The 21,282-nt window shown below is 49.0% G+C and overlaps 1 protein-coding gene across 1 annotated transcript in view; it reads left to right on the top strand.

Moving 5' to 3' along the window:
* LOC310836047 (androgen receptor-like) overlaps positions 1 to 9,314 on the top strand; it is a gene marked incomplete at its 5' end in the record, with an annotated part of 221,386 nt that extends 212,072 nt beyond the window's left edge. Inside the window, 1 exon segment of the mRNA XM_083720982.1 lies at positions 7,719 to 9,314. Coding sequence (XP_083577108.1) covers positions 7,719 to 8,062 — 344 coding nt within the window. The 3' untranslated portion in view covers positions 8,063 to 9,314.
* Between the last annotated feature and the right edge of the window lie 11,968 nt (positions 9,315 to 21,282).

The following is a 21,282-nucleotide window of genomic DNA, read 5'->3' as shown; positions in this document are numbered from 1 at the left end:
CAGCATACTGATGACAGCCCAAACCAAAATTCCGGACAAGCTGGTTGAGGGGGCACATATAGATGTTGTCAGAGCTGCCTCTAGATCCCAGCTCACAGAGGACCAACGCCAGGTTGATGTAATGTACAAAAGTCTTTACTGAAGTTTAGTTTCCATTTCAACGCCAGAGCGTGCAGCCCTACGTCTTAGACCTTAGATCGGCAAAGTCCCGTCTGAATCACTTCCCCTTCCGCACCAGTTTAAGATCCTAGCCCTGCTCCACCTTCTGCGCTGTTCTCTCCTCCTCTGGGTCCTCCTGCCCGCTGGGGCATTGCCCTTTCTGGACTCTTCCGACGCTGAGTCGCTCAGCTCCTCCCCCTCCCTCCGGTGGGCTTTAGGACCAGGTTCCCAATCCTCATTCTCTGCTGTCCCGCGCTCCTGTACATTTGAACTTGCCTCTCGCGCCAACCCAGTGACCTCCTAACCGTCACACTGCTTGTGTCACTGCTTCCCCCTTCCGGGACACTGGCCGGATCTGACCTTCCCCCCGTTGTCAGACTCTCCGATGGAGGCGTGGTCAGCCCTGTCTCGTCTTCTCTCCCTGGTGGGGAATGCACTGGCCCCGATGCTTGGGACTCTTCCCCCCCACTCCGCTCTGGTGGGGAAGCTGGTCCTGATTTCCAACTACTGCTCTGGGAGTCCCTGCTGCCCCCTTGCTCCTGGAGTGTTCCCCTTGGGAACGCCCTGCCCTTGGCCGCTGGCGCCCCCTTCTGTGAATCTTCCGATTCGCTGAAGAGGCTCATGGAATCCCTCGGACCACTTTCATCTCCTGCGTTCCCCTCGGATTCCTCCCCCTCGCTCTCCATCTCCTCTCTTCCCTGTGCCTCTGCTCCTGAACCCCTGAGAGATGTTAAAAAGCATCGGAGAGAGAATTGTGCCCAGTGGTACTCCATATTGGGATGTGTCCAAGGGAGCAGGAAGCATCAGCAAAAGCTACACACAATGGAAGTTCCCTGCAGGCTGTACTGGAAGTAAACAGACATGTGACATACAACAACTCCACACGCCTGTTCTTAAGGTGGAACGGAACATCAATATCCTAACACTCCACACACAAAGGAGTAGCACAACAACAACTCCCCCCCCCCCCAGCGCCACCCTCTGTCCCTCACCAGAGAGGAACGAGCCCAGCCATTGAAGGACTGTTTTCCTTTGACAACCACCATCAGCCAGCTTTTGCACTTTAAAAACCCACTTACAGCTTATGGGCTTTTTACCTTCAGGCAATTCGGTAGGTACAAACACATTGTTGTTTAGCAGAGAGTTATACTATGCCTTCATTGCCTTTAACCACGCCTCTTTCTCTAGAGTAGGTAACTCTTGCACTTCAAAGTTTTCTGGCTCAGTTACACAAACCTGGTTTATGGTGACTGGGAACCCATAATGGGCTGGAGGTTGACCTTTATTACTTCTTTCAGACCTCCTTGGTTCATTAATCTCACCCCCTGGGCTACCTTCAGGACTACTTTTGGGGTGGAGTGACTCTGGAGATTTACCTCCTCCTGTCCCGGTTGCACTCCCCCCCCCCCCGCTCCATGCAAGCAGCTGTAGAAAATTGCTCAGTCTTTACCCCCTCCCTTTCAATTTCCCTGGGAGTGCTGCCAATTCTTAGCTTTGTTTCAACTGCCTTATCAGGTACGCTCAGCAGTAAAACCTTTTCTGGCAGTTGGTTTGCATGTATCTTGGGCCAATTTCTTTGTTCATTAAAGCTGGCTGACTGACTATAACTCAAAAGATTTTTATCGTCTTCAAACTTGTAAGATTTCGTTCCACTTTCATATCCAAGAAATAGCAACTGCTGTGCCCTTTTCCCACCTTTGCTTCGTTTTTTTACAGGTATGTCAACCCATGCCTTTGTCCCAAAAATTCTTAAATGTTGCAAACTGGGACTTTTGTTATAGAGAATCTTGTATGGTATGTTGTCTAATACCCTTGACCACAAACAATTTCCAATATAATTGGCTGTCTTAATACTCTCAGCCCAATATTTTGGAAGATTTGCGTCTGCTAACAATGCTTTCATTTGTGTCTGCAAGACACCTCCCCTACGCTCTGCTACTCCATTCTCCTGAGGAGTTGCCACGTTGGTAGTCCTATGTTTAATCCCTTGGGATCGCAACCAGTTTCTTAGGGAGCTTACCATAAATTCTCCTCCCCTGTCTGTCTGAATAGAGCACACCTTTTGGCCAAGCTGCCTTTCTACCCTTCTTATGCAGAACTTCAAAGTTTGGGCAACTTCAGAGTTTTGCTTTAGTGGGTAGACCCAGCTGAACCTAGAATAGTCATCCACTAGGATTAAACAATACTTGTTATGGGAGACACTTGGTGGAAAAGGACCAGTTACATCAGCATGAATCAACTCCAGTGGTTTTTTGGTTTCTCTCTGGCTTGCTCTTGCTACTGGGAAAGCCCTGCTTTTAACCTCCTTGCAAATATTGCAATCTAAGTAATTATCACAACTTTTAATGTTTTTCATCCCCCCCCCCAACTCCAAGGTTTTGTTCAGCACCTTAAAGCTAGCATGAGTCAGACGCCTGTGCAGGAAATGAATACACATATCGTGGCTTGGGACATTGTGCACATTCACAACCTTAGACTCACACCGTAGTACATACATATTAGGTCTAAGGTTAGCATTTGCCAACACTGCCCCATTTTGCTTTATCTGGCACTGATCTCGTACAGTTTATATCAAAGCCTGCTGTTGCCAAGTCAGGAATACTCAGGAGATTGTTTTGCAAACTAGGCACACACAACACATTCCTGAATGTGTGTCCCAGCTGTGGGAACACAATCTCCCCCTCACAGATCACATTAGCTTTCTGGCCTGTAGCAAGACTTACATGCTTTTTGTTTGAAGCCCTAGCATCAATCAGCAATGCTTTTCTTTTACAAAAAGTTTGAGAAGCTCCGCTGTCCAGAACCCACAGCTCTTCATTTTCTTGGCCATCTGCAGACACCCAGGTGGTAGACTCTCTCTGCTGCCTCTGCACTTCTGCTGTTTTTGTTGTTTTCTCGAGCAGTCTTGAAGCAGATGTCCACTGGACTTGCAGCAAAACCACTTTTTTACTTTGTTGACCACCGGCTGGTCTGCAGCAGCTCCTCCTGGCTGTTTCTCTGGCTCCCGACACCTCTGCTCATCCCCGCTGTTGTTCCCTCTGGAATGCTCCGACAGCTGGGCTGAGGTCGTCTTTCGCTTTGCATGCCTGTCCTCTACATACAACCATCCGGTAACGTATTCCAGAGTCAGCTTATCAGTCTCTACCGACTCGAGGGAATTCACCAGCATATCATAGCTGTCATCAAGGGAACTCAGGACTATAAATACTTTGTCCTCTTCCTCCACAGGCCTCCCTCTTAAGGCTAGCTCCTGGAAACAGCCTGTTAGGAACTTTAGGTGGTTTACCAGGGAGTCACCCAGTTTTATCTGACACCAGTACATTCTCCTGGTCAGTGTTATCAGCAAGCCAGCTGTCTCTCGCACATGGACAGCCCTGAGTGCATTCCACGCCTCACTTGCCGTCACCTTATCTGCTACGTAGACTAGCTGGCTGTCGTCCACTTCAAGGATGATCGTAGACAAGGCTTTCTCATACTTTTCTAGCTGGGCCTCTGCTTGTCCCAGCTTTTCATCGTCGTCCTCATCCTCCTCAGGGGGCTGCGGTGGAGTTTCCACCACCCTCCACAGGCCCTCACGCTTGAGGAAGTGTTGCATGCGGACCGACCAGATGCTGTAGTTTGTGGCCGTCAGCTTCTCCAGCAATATGCCAGCTCTGGACTGCTCCATACCTGCAGCTCACCTCCAGCACCCACGGATAGATAACTGCTACCTGTATTCTTGTGCAGCAGAAGCATGCTGGGCCCATAATCCTGTCGCAAATTCTCCGCAGCGCTTTAGCAAAAATGCTCAGAGTTCCAGGTTCTTCAGTCCAGTATATTTATTGTGATACACACACACACACACACACACACACACACACACACAAACACACAAATATCTACTGGCTATAATACACAAGCAGTTCATACAGTCAAATAGAGTACCTGGCTGCACCTTAAGGCAAATAGGAAGACCTCTAACACACACACACTCTCTCTCTCTCTCTCTCTCTCTCTCTCTCTCTCACCACACTCCTCTACACCACCACCTTACTGCTGGACAGATTTCCCTTTTAAACCAATGACAGCCAATCAACTGACAGCATATTACTGCTGAGTCATTCTGACCCAACACCTCCATAGAAAGTATTGCAGGCTGATTGCATCAGCCAGTTGCATCAGCTAGCAAACACAAGCCTGCAGACTTAATATCTCACACAGCATTCTGTGAATCCCGACAGGTAGAGCCCTGAAAGAACAATCTTCCTGGATTAACATTGCCACCCCTCCCCCCCGGCCCACGGTCTGCGACTGGTGGAGGGTGGAGAAACCCGGGGGCGCCATCTCTCGTAAGGCAACTGTTTCCCCTTCGTGCACCCAGGTCTCCGTCACACAAGCCAGGTCAACCCCCTGTGAGGTAAAGAAATTTCACAGGGTGGCGGTTTTATGGCCTATAGACCTCGCATTGCACAACACCAGTGATGGAGGTGAGTAATCCTTGCTACCTTACCTTTGTCCCTTGGGATGGGGCACAGATTGGAAGGGGTACAAGCTTATCCATATCTCAAACCTCTTCACCTATAGAGTCTGCCCCCACTGCCATACCTCCCTTGCCCCTCCACGGTAGTAAATCCAAGCCTCATTCTTGCCTCCTTTGATAGCATTGATGTTATTCTTTCCCAGCTTACTATTCTACTTATAATATCAACAACTCGATGCACACAAAATAATCAAATAAGATAGGCCGACTAGACAGCAGGTAGTTATCTAGTTATCAACATGACTATTACATTATTTGACAACCTTCTATTGCAGTTTTAACTAACTAATTTAAATTAAACTGCAAAACAGCTCACAAACTAAACAAAGCTACCATGTAACACACATTCGAAGGTGAGGGACCATGTAACTAAACAAAAAACAACAATTAAACATCTAACTATAGGCTGATAGAACTTAAGTGTGACAGTAGCACAATAACTATTACCATAAACTATCCCTAAAAACGGAAGCAAACAACAAAGGAAAAAGGAAAAGGAAAAGTTTCCTTTCACCCTTAATGTCCGACCAGGATCCCGCATGAGGTGTTATTTGCAGCCAGTGAAGAAGGTGGTATTCTTGCTAGCCTCTGAACTTAAAAGCTGAGGCAGGGGAAGGTTGGTGTCAGTCATGGCCGATTCTTTCCACCATGTTTCCATGTTTCTGGCAGCCCTGGGCCCCAGAAAGATTCCTGTGGAATTGGGGGCCAGCTCAAGTCTGTTCAAACAATCTGGAAAACCAGACAGCATCGGGGAACAACCAAAAGGAACGGGGGGCTGATTCTGTAAATGTCCTATTCAATATGAATATTGTGCCCAATGGTCTCAGGGGGGCCCGTCCCTTGCTGTTGCGATGCCACTTAAAGTATCAAGGAAGATGTATCTCTTTGCATCAAAGTCCTCAGATTTCCCCCCACAGCCGGTGTTCTTGGGGGTCGCGAGATGGTACTTCCAGAGGGGGAAGAGACCTCTGTCACACCATCACCCTCCACCGCCGAGCCAGAAACTGCTAGCATCAGCGCCTCTGCCTCTGGGACAGTTCAGCCCCCAGCTGACACCTGGGTCGATTCTGTCTCGGGTGCCACAGACCCGGAGGGTTCAGGTTGGCCTTGTCCAAGCCCCAGCTGCCACCTGGGGGATGAATGTTGACTCTCCTTCCAAATAGAGGGCCCTTACCTCCACAGGGCCTCGATCTCACATAAGTTCTATTGGTTACCTCTTCTGCTGTGGCTCGTTGCCAGCTCCCGATTTCCCATGGCATCTTGAGAGGGGAGTTACCTCCCAACTGCCTTAATTGCTTTAAGCTGAACCATCTGCAGAGCCAAATATCTCGGCCCAGGCTCTGTGCCAACATTCAACCAAGCTGTTTCATTTAGAAGTACTGCTGGTATGTAGCAGTATTTAAGTTCACAAGCAGGTGCTTTCAAAACAGCTTCTTCGGCATCAGCAATAGCAGTCCTCCACCTTCTTCTATTTGTCTAAATACAGGAGAGTCAGTGTCCTAGTCAGGAACAAAATCAGACTCAATTTTCTTAGAGTTATGAGTCTCACCACTGATAACACTGGATGAAGGAGAGATTGCTTGTTGATGAGACATTGCTGCCTCTAATACATTTTCTCACTGTCTGGGTAATATTGAAAGTTCCAATTCTTTATTCCAATCATTTCTTACAGTCTACATATTAATTGTGTGTGTATTGTTAATAGATATCTATAAAAAGTAATTGCTGGCTTTTTTATTTTTGAATATGTTGTCCAATTGCTCTAGTCTAGTATCTCAGGTATCTCAGAAGCTGAAAGGGCTGACTGCCCAAACACACATGTTAGGAGATGTTGTAGTTGAAGATATTGCCATTGGGCTGCATCTGATAGATGAGACTTTTGTCTTAAAACAGCAAAAGTATAAAATTAATCTTCTTTATCTATCAGTTGGTCCAATGTCAATATACCTACTTCCACCCAATTTTTCCAGATCACCATCTTTTTTGCAATTCTTAGTGTGGGGCTCCCCCACAGAATAAGTTTAGCATGTGAAAATGGATCGAAATTGTGTTTATTAGTCAATATATTCCATATTCTTCTAAGTGAGTTAATTGTTTACAGTGTCACCTGAGATTTCAAATATTTTGATCCTAGTATTGTTCAACCAGCCAAAGGTGTTATGTACATATATTCTAGGATTGCCCACATTGGAAAATTAGGGCCAACAGTGGGATTCCAATATTTAGCACTTGACAGTAGATAAGCATAGTGATATAATTCAAAATTTGGGATTCTGAAACCGCCTTCTTTAATTTGTAGCTGCATTCTCTGCAAGTATATTCTTGGTGTCGCTGAGCCCCAAAGGCATTTCCTAAACAATGAGTTTATCTTTTGAAAATATGATCTAGATATAAAAACTGGAAGTCCTCTCAGGATATAAATGAATCTGGGAATTAATGGCATTCCATAACCCTAACCCTAACGGTTTAAACGCATTGTAAGGAGTCTGTATGGGAGTATATTGTATTTAAAAATGGGTATCAGAATTTTTAGGGTGCTAACCAGGCTGGGATAGCTGGGATAGGAGGCTTGTTGGGTTTTGAATGTTTTGTGTAGATTTTCAATTTCGTTGTTCTGTATGGGACAATGACAATAAAGATATTGTATCGTAACCCTAACCCTAACCCACAGTGCAATGTTTTCTGACTAAACTTCTTTACAAAGTACCGGTACATAGTTGAACTATGGAACTCGCTCCCACAGGAGGCAGTGATAGCCACCAACTAAGATGGCTTTAATGGAGGAGGAGAGGGCTATTGATGGCCACTAGGCAACAGTGGTGGAGCATATGGAAACGCTGCTCAGGGCGGGCACTCTTCCAGCAGCGAGGCTTTTTTGACATTCTTATGGAACCTCCAGGTCCAGGAGCAGTATATCTAGGTTCTTTGGGGGTATTTCACCATTGTGAGAACAGGATTCTGGACTAGATGGGTCACTGGTCTGATCCAACCAGGCTGTTCTTCTGTTTTCATGTTCTTATGTTCTTGTTACTTGCTGCAGCCCACAAGTTGAAGAAGCTGGGAAACCTGAAGATGCAAGAGGAAGAGGAGGCAGCTGGCTCCTCCAGCCCCATGGAGGAGCAAGCCCCAAAGATGTCCATGATGCGCATTGAGAGCCTGGAGTGCCAGCCCATCTTCCTTTATGTCCTGGAGGCTATTGAGCCAGGGGTGGTGTGCGCTGGCCATGACAACACCCAGCCTGACTCCTTTGCTGCCCTCTTGACCAGCTTGAATGAGCTAGGTGAGAGGCAACTGGTGCATGTCGTGAAATGGGCAAAAGCCTTGCCAGGTAAGGAACAGTTCTTGCATTCCCCCTCTCTCTCACACACTTTACTCCTTATCTGAAGGATCAGACATCACAGAAAACAGTGCAAAAAAACCCATCTCCTTTCATGTTATGGTGCAAATCTGTTTTCTGCTGCAGTTGCCCTTGCTTATTTGGGTTGGGCCTCTCTAAGCATGATACGGTGATTGTCAGTGTATTCATACTGCAGCAACTATGGATCTCCTTCTGCTGACTTGCATCACTCTCAGCCTGAGAAAATTGGGGTTGTCTGGCTTCTTCCATGCAAGGTCCTTCCTGCTGGGGTCTCTTATTTAAGACTTACAAACGGGACAGGTTTTGTTCTGAACCTCTTTCTCTCAAAACAACAATGAAGTTGACTACAGTGGTACCTCGGGTTAAGAACTTAATTCGTTCTGGAGGTCTGTTGTTAACCTGAAACTGTTCTTAACCTGAAGCACCACTTTAGCTAATGGGGCCTCCTGCTGCCGCCGTGCCGCCACTGCACGATTTCTGTTCTCATCCTGAAGCAAAGTTCTTAACCCGAGGTAATATTTCTGGGTTAGTGGAGTCTGTAACCTGAAGCGTATGTAACCTGAGGTACCACTGTACTATTGATTATTCAGAATAAGTAGATGGCAAATATTTTCATAGCATGCAATTTGCACCTCTTTCGAGATCTGCATTCCATTATTGGCAATTAAAGAGATGTTGTCTTTCATTATCTGCAGTTAAAATGAGTGTCAGGAAGATAACAGAATGCAAAAATCACATATATTAAGAAATGCATCAGTATTTTAAAAATGAGCGAAAATGCTCCTAGATGCTCAGGGAAGCTTGCCTGAACTTTTTAGGTAAAGAGTGGGAGAACAACGTTTAATAAGAATTCTGAAATTGAACAATCTAGAAAAACATCCACTTTCCAGAATCTATTCCAAAAGAAGCGAGGGGCACCTACTTTCAGGAGCACCTCTCTTCAAATTTGGTGTAGAAAGTTGATGCTGCTTGATCTACAGGCACTTTTCACCAGCACTTCTGCTCTCTGCCTCCAGCACACTGTGTGAGTTGCCTTCTGGCTGCCTTCTTAGGGGACTAGCAACAGGAACTCGGTTGTCCAGGGATGTCACACCTCTGCCATTCTTTGCTCAAGTTCAGTAAGCTGTGTGTGGTTGTGTTCTCATAGTATGTCTGTAAGAACGTGGGTCACACTTGGAGGGAGCGGGTACACTGAAGTGGCCAAGCATCTGTTTCCTATACTGGGCAGGGATAGATTGCTGAGAGACATGGGTTGACTACATTGGCGGTTAACGTTAAGTGGAAGCAAGGCTGAGTTTGTCTTCAACTGTCTGTTTGACAGGGGGAGCCGGTACGGTGTACTGGTTAGATTAGGCTGACGGGCGCGCAGCTTCCCTCCCAAGCCCAAGGAGGCTTGGGAGGGAAGCTGCGTACCTGCTTCCGTGCCTGGCTGGATCTCCCCGCCCTCCCCGCCGATATATATATATACCCCTCGCCTGCCCACACAAGAGCATGTTCAGATAACAGATTGCTCAGATTCGGGAAGAAGTAGAAGTAGACCTGCAAGAGAGAGAGTTCCACGGTTTAACAGTGCACTGTGTGAAGAAGGAATTCCTTTTATCTGTCCTGAACCTTCCAACATTCAGCAGTTTCACTGGAAGTCTATGGCTTCCAGTGTTAGAAAAAAGCGGGAAAAGCTTTTCTGTGTCCACTTCCTCTAGGCCAGGGGTCTGCAACCCGCGGCTCCGGAACCGCATGTGGCTCTTTTACACCTTTGCCGCGGCTCCGGGGCGGATACTAGCGAGGGGAGGAGGCGCATTGTGCTCCCCGACACTCCCCACTGTGGCGGGCGCTGTACTGGCTGTGACGTCGCATGGGGGCAGTGCATGCGTTAGTCACGCACCGTCCCGACGTCACCTTCCCGCCCGCCCGCTACATTGAAAGGGGGCATGTACGCTGGTCACTGTTTTGAAGGGGAGTGAAGAACGCACACACACAAAAAGGTAACTTGTTAATTTAACATTTATTTCTATGAGGAGGAGTAATTCTGAGGGGTCAAACAAAGAAATAATAAAAAAGTGACAAAAAAGTTATTTTTATAATGACAAGTTTTGCGGCTCCCGGTTTTTTTCCCTTCGGAAATGGGTCCAAGTGGCTCTTTTTGTCTTAAAGGTTGCAGACCCTTGCTCTAGGCCATGGGTGGCCAACTCCAAAGAGACTGTGATCTACTCACAGAATTAAAAACTGGCAGTGAACTAGTCAAAGTGAACTGGTTCAGGTCAAAGTTGTTGAGCTTTTTTTCTGTTGTTTGTTCTGCAGATAGTGCAACAATGGAGGGTGGGGCAAGGGGGCGGGGCAGATTCTATTTTACCAACAGTAAGAAAAGGGACCCAGCAATCGACAGCGATCTACCAAAACCTCCTGGGGGTCTACCAGTAGGGCACGATCGACCTGTTGGACATCCCTGCTCTAGGCCATGCATAATTTTATAAACACCTATTATGTCCTTCTTACTCAACTTTTCTCTCTCTTTTTTTTTTAAAAAAAAACTATTAAATTATAAGAAATGAAAAGAAAAAATACTGCAGCTGTCAAAACATTATTATACACTTTAAAGGAACAAACCGACTTTGCAAAAGGTTGGCAGCTGATAAACGGGTTAAAGAAGGGGTCAATGTAAAACAGAAGTAAGTTGTTGTTGTTGTTGTTGTTGTTGTTGTTGTTGTTGTTGTTGTTACTATTATATTTTATAAAACAAATGAAACTCCACCACCACAGTGTATACCGTGCCAAAATATTATCCACTGGTCAGGTAAGTTTGTTACTCACTTCTCTCAGAATGGGTGATTTCAAAATAAATTTAAAAATTTAAACATAACAATTCAAGCATCATTTGTTGTATATCATGTGAAAAGGAAAGCCTATGTCAACCAAACCTTATTTTATACCAATATTAATATTAGTAAATATAAAATCAGACCACACCGCAGTAAAGTTCTCTTTCTTCGTCTGAGCTCAGCTTGTTTGTTAATTTGTTTTTTCTAGTAACACTGTATCCCATACCACTTGATGCCAATTTGACACTGGAGAGATCTTTCCAATGCCTAACTCTAACAGCCCTCACAGCTTGTAACAAATGTTCAACTTTTTTTCTAAGCTACCCCCCCCACCCAATGTTGTAATTGTTCCTCATAGGGGAGTCATTCCACAGCATGTTCATTTTGGTTGCCTTTTTCTGAACCTTTTCCAGCTCTACAATGTCCTTTATGAGGTGTGGTGACCAGAACTGCACACAGTATTCCTAATGTTCCTCCCTTTACATCAGCTTCATAGAATCGTACAATTGTAGAGTTGGAATGGACCCAAAGTGTCACCTAGTCCAACCTCATTCTCCCTTTAGTTGGTGGGACTGTGGGGGGAGGGGTTACCTTGTCAAACCTCTGATGTCTAACACTGAAGAGAAATCACCAGAGATTTCCCAGCTAGTTAGCTACCATTCAGAAAACAGTAAAAATATAAAAATAAAATACTGACCCATTAAGAAGCAATTTCATTTTCCGGGGTACAGTTAAAGCACCTTAAAAATGTACTGTGTGACCTTCAACAGTCTCTCAAGCAGACTGCAAAGATCTCAAGTCTATCTGAGGAATAATGATATTGTTATATGCCATCCCAATCTCTGAGAAGTGAGAAACTCCAGGGGTTCCTGTGCTTACCCAGGGTTTAGTTTCCTTGGACTGGAGGTCAGTGCAGACTGTGGTATCTTTAGAATGTGTGGTTTTATTTGTGTGTTTAGTCGTTTAGTCGTGTCCGACTCTTCGTGACCCCATGGAAGAAGAAGAAGAAGAGGAGTTTGGATTTGATATCCCGCCTTTCACTCCCTTTAAGGAGTCTCAAAGCGGCTAACATTCTCCTTTCCCTTCCTCCCCCACAACAAACACTCTGTGAGGTGAGCAGGGCTGAGAGACTTCAGAGAAGTGTGACTGGCCCAAGGTCACCCAGCAGCTGCATGTGGAGGAGCGGAGATGCGAACCCGGTTCGCCAGATTACGAGGCTACCGCTCATGGAGCAGAGCACGCCAGGCACTCCTGTCTTCCACTGCCTCCCGCAGTTTGGTCCTTCATGGATCACTGCCTTGTTGTGGCAAAGGGGCTTGAATAACTCAGAGATGCTATGAGCTATGCCGTGCAGGGCCACCCAAGACGGACAGGTCATAGTGGAGAGTTTTGACTAAATGTAATCCACCTGGAGCAGGAACCGGCAAGCCATTCCAGTATCCCTGCCAAGAAAACTCCATGGACAAAAACAACAGTGGTTTTCTCACAGCTTCGACACCTCAGCAAATCCCCATTAGTCACAGCTTTGGATCCAGCACAGAGCAAGCAGATCTTTGTCTCTCCACTTCCAGCTTAGCTCACATACCCCCCTGCTCCTCCCTCTCCCCCCCCCCCCACCAGACTAGGGTTGTCCAACATGCAGCCCTCAATGCCGTTTTTTTTTGGCGGCCCTCAGCAACATTTGATGCAACCCCACCCCCAGCCCTTGTGCTACCTTACCAAAGGTGGGTAACTGAGGCGCCAAGACTTTGGAAAGGAGACATGAGGGCTCTGGCAAGGTCATTCCCCAAGCCTAGTTAGTGTTTTTCCCAGCTTTGGGAAGAAGGTGGGAAGGCTGTAAGACATTGTCAGAGCCTTGTGCCTCCTTCCCAAAGCCTAGCATCTCGCTTAGCTGGCTTTGAGACGGTGGCGGGAGGGCATGTGTCAAATTATGGCCTCACTCTCCCCTCCCCCACATAACAAGGCAGTGTGCAGCCTGTGGGTTCTGTGTCAAAGTACTCTTACAACCCTCTTGGTATGAAAATTTGGGCCACCCTGATCTAGCCTACTCTCCCCCCACCCCAACTTGAAACAAGTTTGATTTCCAGTGACAGTCAATGGGCTTTTTGGGAGATATAGCAGGGAAATAGAGGGAAAAGAAGAAGTTGAATCCTGATCACATCTGAGGACTAGGAACACTTGTATTGCCAGCCTGTCTACTGGTTAGAGCCAGGGGCAGAGAATAGGTTTTTTTGGATCACGACAGATGGAGAACCAACAGGTCACCAGGTAAAGAGGAAAGCAGTTTATTAATTGAGAAATATTAATACATTATAAAGCTCTGCAATATAAAGACTTACAATAAGTAAATAATAATAAATAAGCAAAGACTTAATACTAAGTAACATGTAATCAGCAGAATAACAGTTAAAATAAACAAAATAGTTAGAATTTATGGAACGAAGCTCAGTAGTTCACCCCTTCGGCTTTTAATGAACAGCTGGCCGATGCAGCTCCCTGATAAGGCACAACACATCCCACCGCTGCTGGGGATCTCTAAAGCAACAAGCCGGTAACTGGACGAAATGGGTCCAGAAATCAGGTCCAGAGTATTGCCATCTTCTCCCAAGACGAGATCCCATTGGTCTGCACCAAACACAGTTCTTTTATACTTTTCTAAGGCTATAGTCGTGCCAGGATCAGTAGGCGTTCCCATGAGATAATTCCATTCCCATTCTTTGATGTGATCTGGGAGTGGATGCACAGCCAGCCTTATCTCTGGTCAATTAGGGTGCATGACATCAGCTGTCCTTCGGGTTGAGTCAAGTACAGTTCATGTATTGGGCATGGTAACTTCTCAAACTAGGGCAGTGTCTGGCAGTTGGCCAAATTCTCATTAAGTAACGAAGTGAGCTCCAAGCTCTTATCTTATAGATATATAACATATATAGTTTTAATTCCTCCAATTCCTCATAGGTTGGCTCTATGGCGAGGCCCTCATTATATGGATAAATATATAAAGATTTAAAGCTACAACAAACGTTGAAATTATAATTGGTTACATTTCATATAAACAAGCAATAGGCACAGAAACATAACGTAACAGGCATAGAATATTTATTGTCCTTACAAATATGTTGTCTAGCCAATTTAAACTACAAATGATTTCATGGGTTAGATCACAACACATTAATCAGAAAATTATTGTTTACATAAACTTCACAAGTTAGGTGGGCTTTACATTTTGGAGTACAAATACATTGATATCACATTAAAATAATTGATATGCATTAACTGTTCCTTGCATTTCTAGCAGCAATATAGGTAAATGACAGATACAGAGATACAGCGATACACACCGAACACTCTATAAGCACATCCAGGAGAAATACTACTATGATAGCTTAGAAAATTAAACAATGAAAACTTCCCACAGTCTGCATCTTCAATGCATTAACTAAAGTGCTTCTATTCACATGGAGTCATCCAGCTATGCCGCAGGTCTCAATAGTGACAGGTTCTGGCAACTACACTGTTCAGGGTAATACGGCTTTGCCCTCTGGACCTTCAGATATTTCATAGACTCAGATGGAGGAGTTTCCTCTGCCAGGGCTAGGCACACAGATGGATTCCAGCTTGGCAAAGGTGTCTCTCCACCCCTCCAGCCTGGGGCCATTTGGTCCCAGTTCACCACTAGTCTGGTTGCAATACTCCTCATACCTATCCCTTGCTCCAGCAAGGTGGCTTCCAGCATAGTGTCTGCAGAGGAGAGTTAGACCTTTCAATCTTAACTTTGGGACAGTGAATGTGCAAGTGAATAGCAAGGACCCAGGGGCATCTTAGCCATTAGGGTTAGTGGCGCCGTGCACCACGGCGCACGCCCATCGGGGCGTCCAGCAGTGGGAGTCCGGGACTCAGGGGCGTAGCAACGGGGATGCGATGGGGGCGCACCACCCCGGGCAGAATTTTGGGAAAGGGTGCCATTGCGGCTGCCCCCCCCCGGCGTGCCCCGCGCCCTCCCGGGACGCACCACGCCCCCATGCAGCCAGCCAGCTGAACCTGGTGCACAAACACAAGGGTGGCGCAGCAAAGCGTGCAATCTGGATCTTGGCTATGTATATGAGGAGGCACAGGACCCGGCAAATCCATAACCTTCTGGGATCCCGATTGCACACTCTGCTGCGCCTCCCTTGTGCTTGCGCGTCGGGCTCGGCTGACTGGCTGGAGAGAGCAAACGAGAGCAGCGCCTCTGTCGCTGGCTGCCTTGGCAGCCTCCCTCCCTCAGCCGGGCACTGTGGCCAGGCAGTCAGGCTGAGCCTTTGGCCAGCAACCAGGGGGGGGGAAATCCATCTCCCATCTCCGCTGCCGCTGCAACTGGGAAGCAACAGGCAAGGCGGGAAGGAGCTTGGAGGGTTCCACGTGAGAGTTGCAGGGAGGCCAGGAGAGGAACGGCTCCAGAAGTATTCCTCCCCCACCCCACCCCCGCACACACACCCCTTCTCGCCATTTGGACATGCACATTGCACGCTATGCACCCCGTGGGTGCAAACCCAGCAGGAAGATCACGCAGTGGGATCCAAGCTGCTGTACACGAATCGCCTACTACGCCTTGCCAGCATCCACTTCCTCCAGCCTTCAGATCTCCGGCAGGGCCTGACCCAGCCACCAGCCTATTGGATGGTATCCATTGGTGCATATACATAGAGCACATTCACACACAGGTGGAATGAGAATCATGGGAATTGTAGTTAGATCAGGATGCTGATGGTGGTAGCAGCTTTGTGCGGGGTAAACTACAGTTCCCTGGACTCTTGGTGGCAGCAGTAGAGATGTGCATGGTGCTTTGGACGGGTCTTCAACCCCAAATGTACTTTCCCACTGTTATGTACTGAGTTGAATAGGATCCAAACTGCAGCAGTCTGATTGGTCCTAGAACAATAGGATCCAAATTGCAGCAGTCTGATTGGTCCTAGAACAATAGGATTCAGAATGCAGCAGTCTGATTGGTCCTAGAACAATGCAGCAGTATGATTGGTTGGCAGGAACCACCCAATCATGCTCCAGATATAAGTGAATCCACAACCTGATTGGCTTACAGTAGAATTCCAGAATTAGCCAATCATGTGCAGCCCATTGTGTAAATAATGTATATAAAGCAGATACTTTGAGGGGACTTTCATTCATTCCTCTTCACCACTATGAGCTGAATAAAGAGCATGAAATCACTTTGCGACTCTGAGTATATTTCACTGGCGACGAAGGTGGGATCCCACTGAGCTGACTGCCACACACAGCACCGCCACCTGCCACCTGCCACACCGCTGCCTCGCATCGTGTATCCAGGCTTCAGCTCCGGGACACAAGGAACTCAGAATGGCAACCGACAGCAGCTTCTCGCCGTTCAACCCAGCATTTGGAGACTGGGAAACGTACGACTCCCGTTTCACCTTCCTCCTAGAAGCCAAAGGGGTCACCGATGAAGAAGACACCAAGAAGAGGGTGATATTCTTCAGCATCTGCGGAGAGGAGACGTTTGAAATCGCCCGGGCACTCCTTGCACCTGAAGACGTCGCTACTGTTCCATACAAAACAATAATGGAACAGATGAAGGGGCACTTTTCGCCGCAGCCCTCAGTGGTGGCTCGTCGAAATGCCTTCTACGCAAAGCGGCAAGCCCCTGGGGAAACCATAACTGGGTTTGTGACCTCTCTCCGCCAAGCCACCCGGTTCTGCAACTTCTCAGAGCTGGAGAACATGCTTCGTGACCGCCTCGTCGGTGGCCTGAAGGATGAGAAGCTGCAACGACGCCTCTATGCTAAGAAGGACCTAACGTTCCAGGTCGCTCTGGAGGAGGCCCTGGCAACGGAAGCTGCCAAGAGGTCAACGCAAGAGGCCGGCCGAGCCTGCCGTCCCAACCGAGGGTCCACCACGAAGACCGCACCGACGACTCAGGATCCAACAGGGAGGAGGTGCACTGAGTACAGCAGCGCACTCAAGCAGCCCACATATCACAGCTGCCTCGACGAGAAGGAGGGAACTGCGCAAGCTGCGGGGAAAGTCACGAGAGGAGGACCTGCCATTTCCGCAACGCAGAGTGCAGGCAGTGCAGAAAATCGGGACACATCGCCCGGGTGTGTCGGGCTCAGCCCACCCGACGCCAGGCATCAGATGACCGATCCAAGAGCCCCAGATCCCGGGGCCCAACGCACCAAGGCAACTCGACCGAGCTCACGGACTTCCAGATATACCAGTTGCCCCACCCCAACGTAGAGAAAATTTATGTAGAGGTACAGATAGAGGGGGCCCCATGCCGCATGGAGCTTGACACGGGTTCAACTCTATCCATAATCTCGGCAAGGACCTTTAGGAAACTGTGTCCTAGTGGGGGTCCCAAACTCACCCTCTGGGACTTCCTGAAACTTAAGGTCCCCACAATGGGGGTGGGGACCTTCAGGGTGCAATACCGAGGGCGGATGCGGCAACTGGACTTGCTTGTGGTCAAGGGCCCCTACATTAGCTTACTGGGATTGGCATGGTTTGGACCACTGGGGCTAGCCATCACCGACTACCTTACAAGTGGACGTGGACGCCATATGCAAGGAATTTCCAGGGGTTTTCGATGGGAAATTGGGACAGTATACGCCCCCCCCAATTGCTCTACAGCTTGACCCCGCAGTACGACCGGTCAGGCTCAAGGCCCGCCGGGTCCCGTTCGCCCTGAAACCCCGTATAGACAAGGAATTGGACCAGCTCGTGGAGCAAGGAGTGCTGGAGCCGGTGCCTAATGCCCCCTGGGAAACCCCAATCGTCACACCCGTCAAGCCTAATGGTTCGGTCCGCATCTGCGCAGACTACAAATGTACCATAAACAAGGCCCTCACAGCCCATGCATACCGAGTGCCAGTGGTCAGCCATGTCCTTGCCGCCCTGGCTGGGTCGAAAATTTTTGGCAAGCTGGACTTTGCCTAAGCATATCAACAGCTGCCAGTAGATGAGGCCACAGCAGAGGCACAGACGATTGTGACGCACAGAGGAGCGTTCAGGGTAAAACGGCTGCAATTCGGTGTCAGTGTGGCACCAGGCATATTCCAGAATCTAATGCACTCGCTCCTTAAAGGGATTCCTGGCATCACCCCCTTCTTCGATGATGTGTTGATTGCCGGGCCCACACCAGAGGAGTTTGAGGACCGCCTCCACACCGTTCTGCACCGTTTCCAGACGGCGGGTCTCAAGGTGAAGCGGGAAAAATGTCTACTAGGAGTGCCTCAGGTGGACTTTCTGGGATTTATGGTGGACGCAGAAGGGGTCCACCCGACTGGGGACAAGGTACGGGCCATTTGTGATGCCCCAGCGCCCAAGAGCAAGACTGAACTTCAGGCCTTCTTGGGACTATTGAACTTTTACCATTCCTTCCTTCCCCACAAGGCGGCGGTAGCGGAGCCCCTACACAGACTCCTGGACAAGCAGGCCCCTTGGGTGTGGGGCCAGCGCCAGGAGGCTGCATTCCAGGCAGTCAAGGACTTGCTTGTCTCAAACTCGGTCTTGGCACACTTCGACGAGAGGCTGCCAGTGGTGCTAGCATGCGACGCCTCGCCCTATGGCATTGGCGCTGTCCTGGGACACCAACTCCTGGATGGAAGAGAGGTACCGGTAGCATACTTTTCCCAGACACTCAACGCAACTGAGCGGAACTACTCACAAATAGACAAGGAGGGGCTGGCAATCGTGAAGGGAGTAAAAAAATTCCATGATTTCTTGTACGGGCGGCCCTTCACCGTGGTGACTGACCACAAGCCGTTGCTTGGCTTGTTTGCTCCCGAAAAGCAGACCCCCCCCCCCGAGTGCTGTCTCCTCGCGTCCTCAGGTGGTCAATTTTCCTTGCCAGCTACCAGTATGTACTGATTCACCGCCCTGGAAAGGCGATGGGCCATGCGGACGCCCTCAGCAGGCTACCACTACCAGAAACAGGCCCTGACCCAGCACCTGCACAAGAGGTTATGAGCCTGGAGCTGCTTCCCGACCACCCCATTCAGGCACAAGAAGTTGCACACCATTCCAAGAAAGATAGGGTCATCTCCCGGGTCCTGGACTGGGTGTGGAGGGGATGGCCCAGCAGCAGCCCTGGGCCAGAATTCGCTGGCTACACAACCCTCGTTGTTGTGTATACTGTGTATATACGGACAATGACAATAAATTTATCTAAATCTAAATTCATCTAAACATGAACTGTCGGCCCACAAGGGGTGCCTGTTATGGGGAAGCAGGGTCGTTGTTCCCCAGCCCCTCCGCAAAAGGGTCCTCACAGCCCTACACGAGACACACCCAGGGGTAGTAAGAATGAAGGCCCTTGCCAGGAGTTATGTGTGGTGGCCGGGGATCGACGGAGAGATAGAGGCCTGGGTCAAACACTGCCAGGCCTGCCAAGAATCCTGCCCAGATCCCCCAAGGGCCCCAGTCCAGTCCTGGGAGTCCGCCCGAGCACCATGGTCACGCCTGCATGTGGACTTTGCTGGCCCCTTTCAGGGGAAAACATTCTTCATAGTGGTGGACTTCTACACCAAATGGCTGGAAGTCGCACTGGTACCGTCCACTTCTACATCCGCAGCCATCCAGGTACTACGCAGGCTGTTTGCAACCCACGGGCTCCCTGACACTCTCGTCTCAGCCAACGGGACTGCATTTACGTCAGGAGAATTCCAAACCTTCACAGCACAGAACGCCATCTGCCACATCCGTTCGGCGCCATTCCACCCTGCCACCAATGGCCAAGCAGAACACATGGTGCGGACCACCAAGGACACCCTTCGCCACATGACGCAAGGGGATTAGGAGTACCGCCTTGCCACATTCCTCCTAGCACAGCACCCCCAGCTCAGCTCAATGACTGGCCGGAGCCCTGCTGAACTACTAATGGGTCGGCGCCTTGCAATCAGATTGGACCGCCTTCACCCCGATAGAGCTCAGGATGAGGTAGTGGTGGGGGAAGGCAGGAACCCCCAGACCTTCGAGGCCCAGGACCCAGTGTACACAAAGAATTTTAGGGCAGGCCCAGCATGGGTACCCGCTACAGTCACGAGGGTCACTGGCCCCGTGTCGTACGAGGTGCTAACGGATGGGGGGCAATGCTGGCGCCGCCACTGCGATCAGATACGGCGACGATTCCCGGGAGAAAACCAGGAGGAGGAGGACAGGTCAGAGGAGTCCCAAGGGAACAGAGGGGCAGGGAGGCCCATAGAGCAGGAGAGGCAGAATCAGTAACTACAGAGAGGACCCGCGAGGCCGAAAGGACACCGGAACCAGAACCACGACTGAGTGAGCCGGTTGCGCCAGACCAAACAGGCCCATCACAGCCAGCATCCTTGGAACACGAGCCAGAACCTGAACCCCGGACCAGGGAACACCACAGGCCGCAACGCACACGTAGGCCGCCAGCATACCTCGAGGACTATGAATGCGACCTCCCGGGCAGGACTGGAACTTAGAGGGGAGGGGTGTTATGTACTGAGTTGAATAGGATCCAAACTGCAGCAGTCTGATTGGTCCTAGAACAATAAGATTCAGAATGCAGCAGTCTGATTGGTCCTAGAACAATGCAGCAGTGTGATTGGTTGGCAGGAACCACCCAGTCATGCTCCAGATATAAGTGAATCCACAACCTGATTGGCTTACAGTAGAATTCCAGAATTAGCCAATCATGTGCAGCCCATTGTGTAAATAATGTATATAAAGCAGATACTTTGAGGGGACTTTCATTCATTCCTCTTCACCACTATGAGCTGAATAAAGAGCATGAAATCACTTTGCGACTCTGAGTATATTTCACCCACTGTATCCTCTTCTAATGTTATGCTATACTGTGTTTGCTGGACATCCTACTTTCCTCTTTCTGCATTTCTCTCTCCTTCTCCTTCCACTTTTCTATTTCCTCGCCCTGAAACTTTTTGCTTTTTCTGTCTTTAAAATAAACACACACACATACACACCCGGGCGATGTGTCCCGATTTTCTGCACTGCCTGCACTCTGCGTTGCGGAAATGGCAGGTCCTCCTCTCGTGACTTTCCCCGCAGCTTGCGCAGTTCCCTCCTTCTCGTCGAGGCAGCTGTGATATGTGGGCTGCTTGAGTGCGCTGCTGTACTCAGTGCACCTCCTCCCTGTTGGATCCTGAGTCGTCGGTGCGGTCTTCGTGGTGGACCCTCGGTTGGGACGGCAGGCTCGGCCGGCCTCTTGCGTTGACCTCTTGGCAGCTTCCGTTGCCAGGGCCTCCTCCAGAGCGACCTGGAACGTTAGGTCCTTCTTAGCGTAGAGGCGTCGTTGCAGCTTCTCATCCTTCAGGCCACCGACGAGGCGGTCACGAAGCATGTTCTCCAGCTCTGAGAAGTTGCAGAACCGGGTGGCTTGGCGGAGAGAGGTCACAAACCCAGTTATGGTTTCCCCAGGGGCTTGCCGCTTT

Source organism: Podarcis gaigeae (assembly GCF_964106915.1).
Source record: "Podarcis gaigeae genome assembly, chromosome: W".
Taxonomy (NCBI): domain Eukaryota; kingdom Metazoa; phylum Chordata; class Lepidosauria; order Squamata; family Lacertidae; genus Podarcis; species Podarcis gaigeae.
The sequence above is the reverse complement of the archived record's forward strand: the minus strand, read 5'-3'. Positions and strand labels throughout refer to the sequence as shown.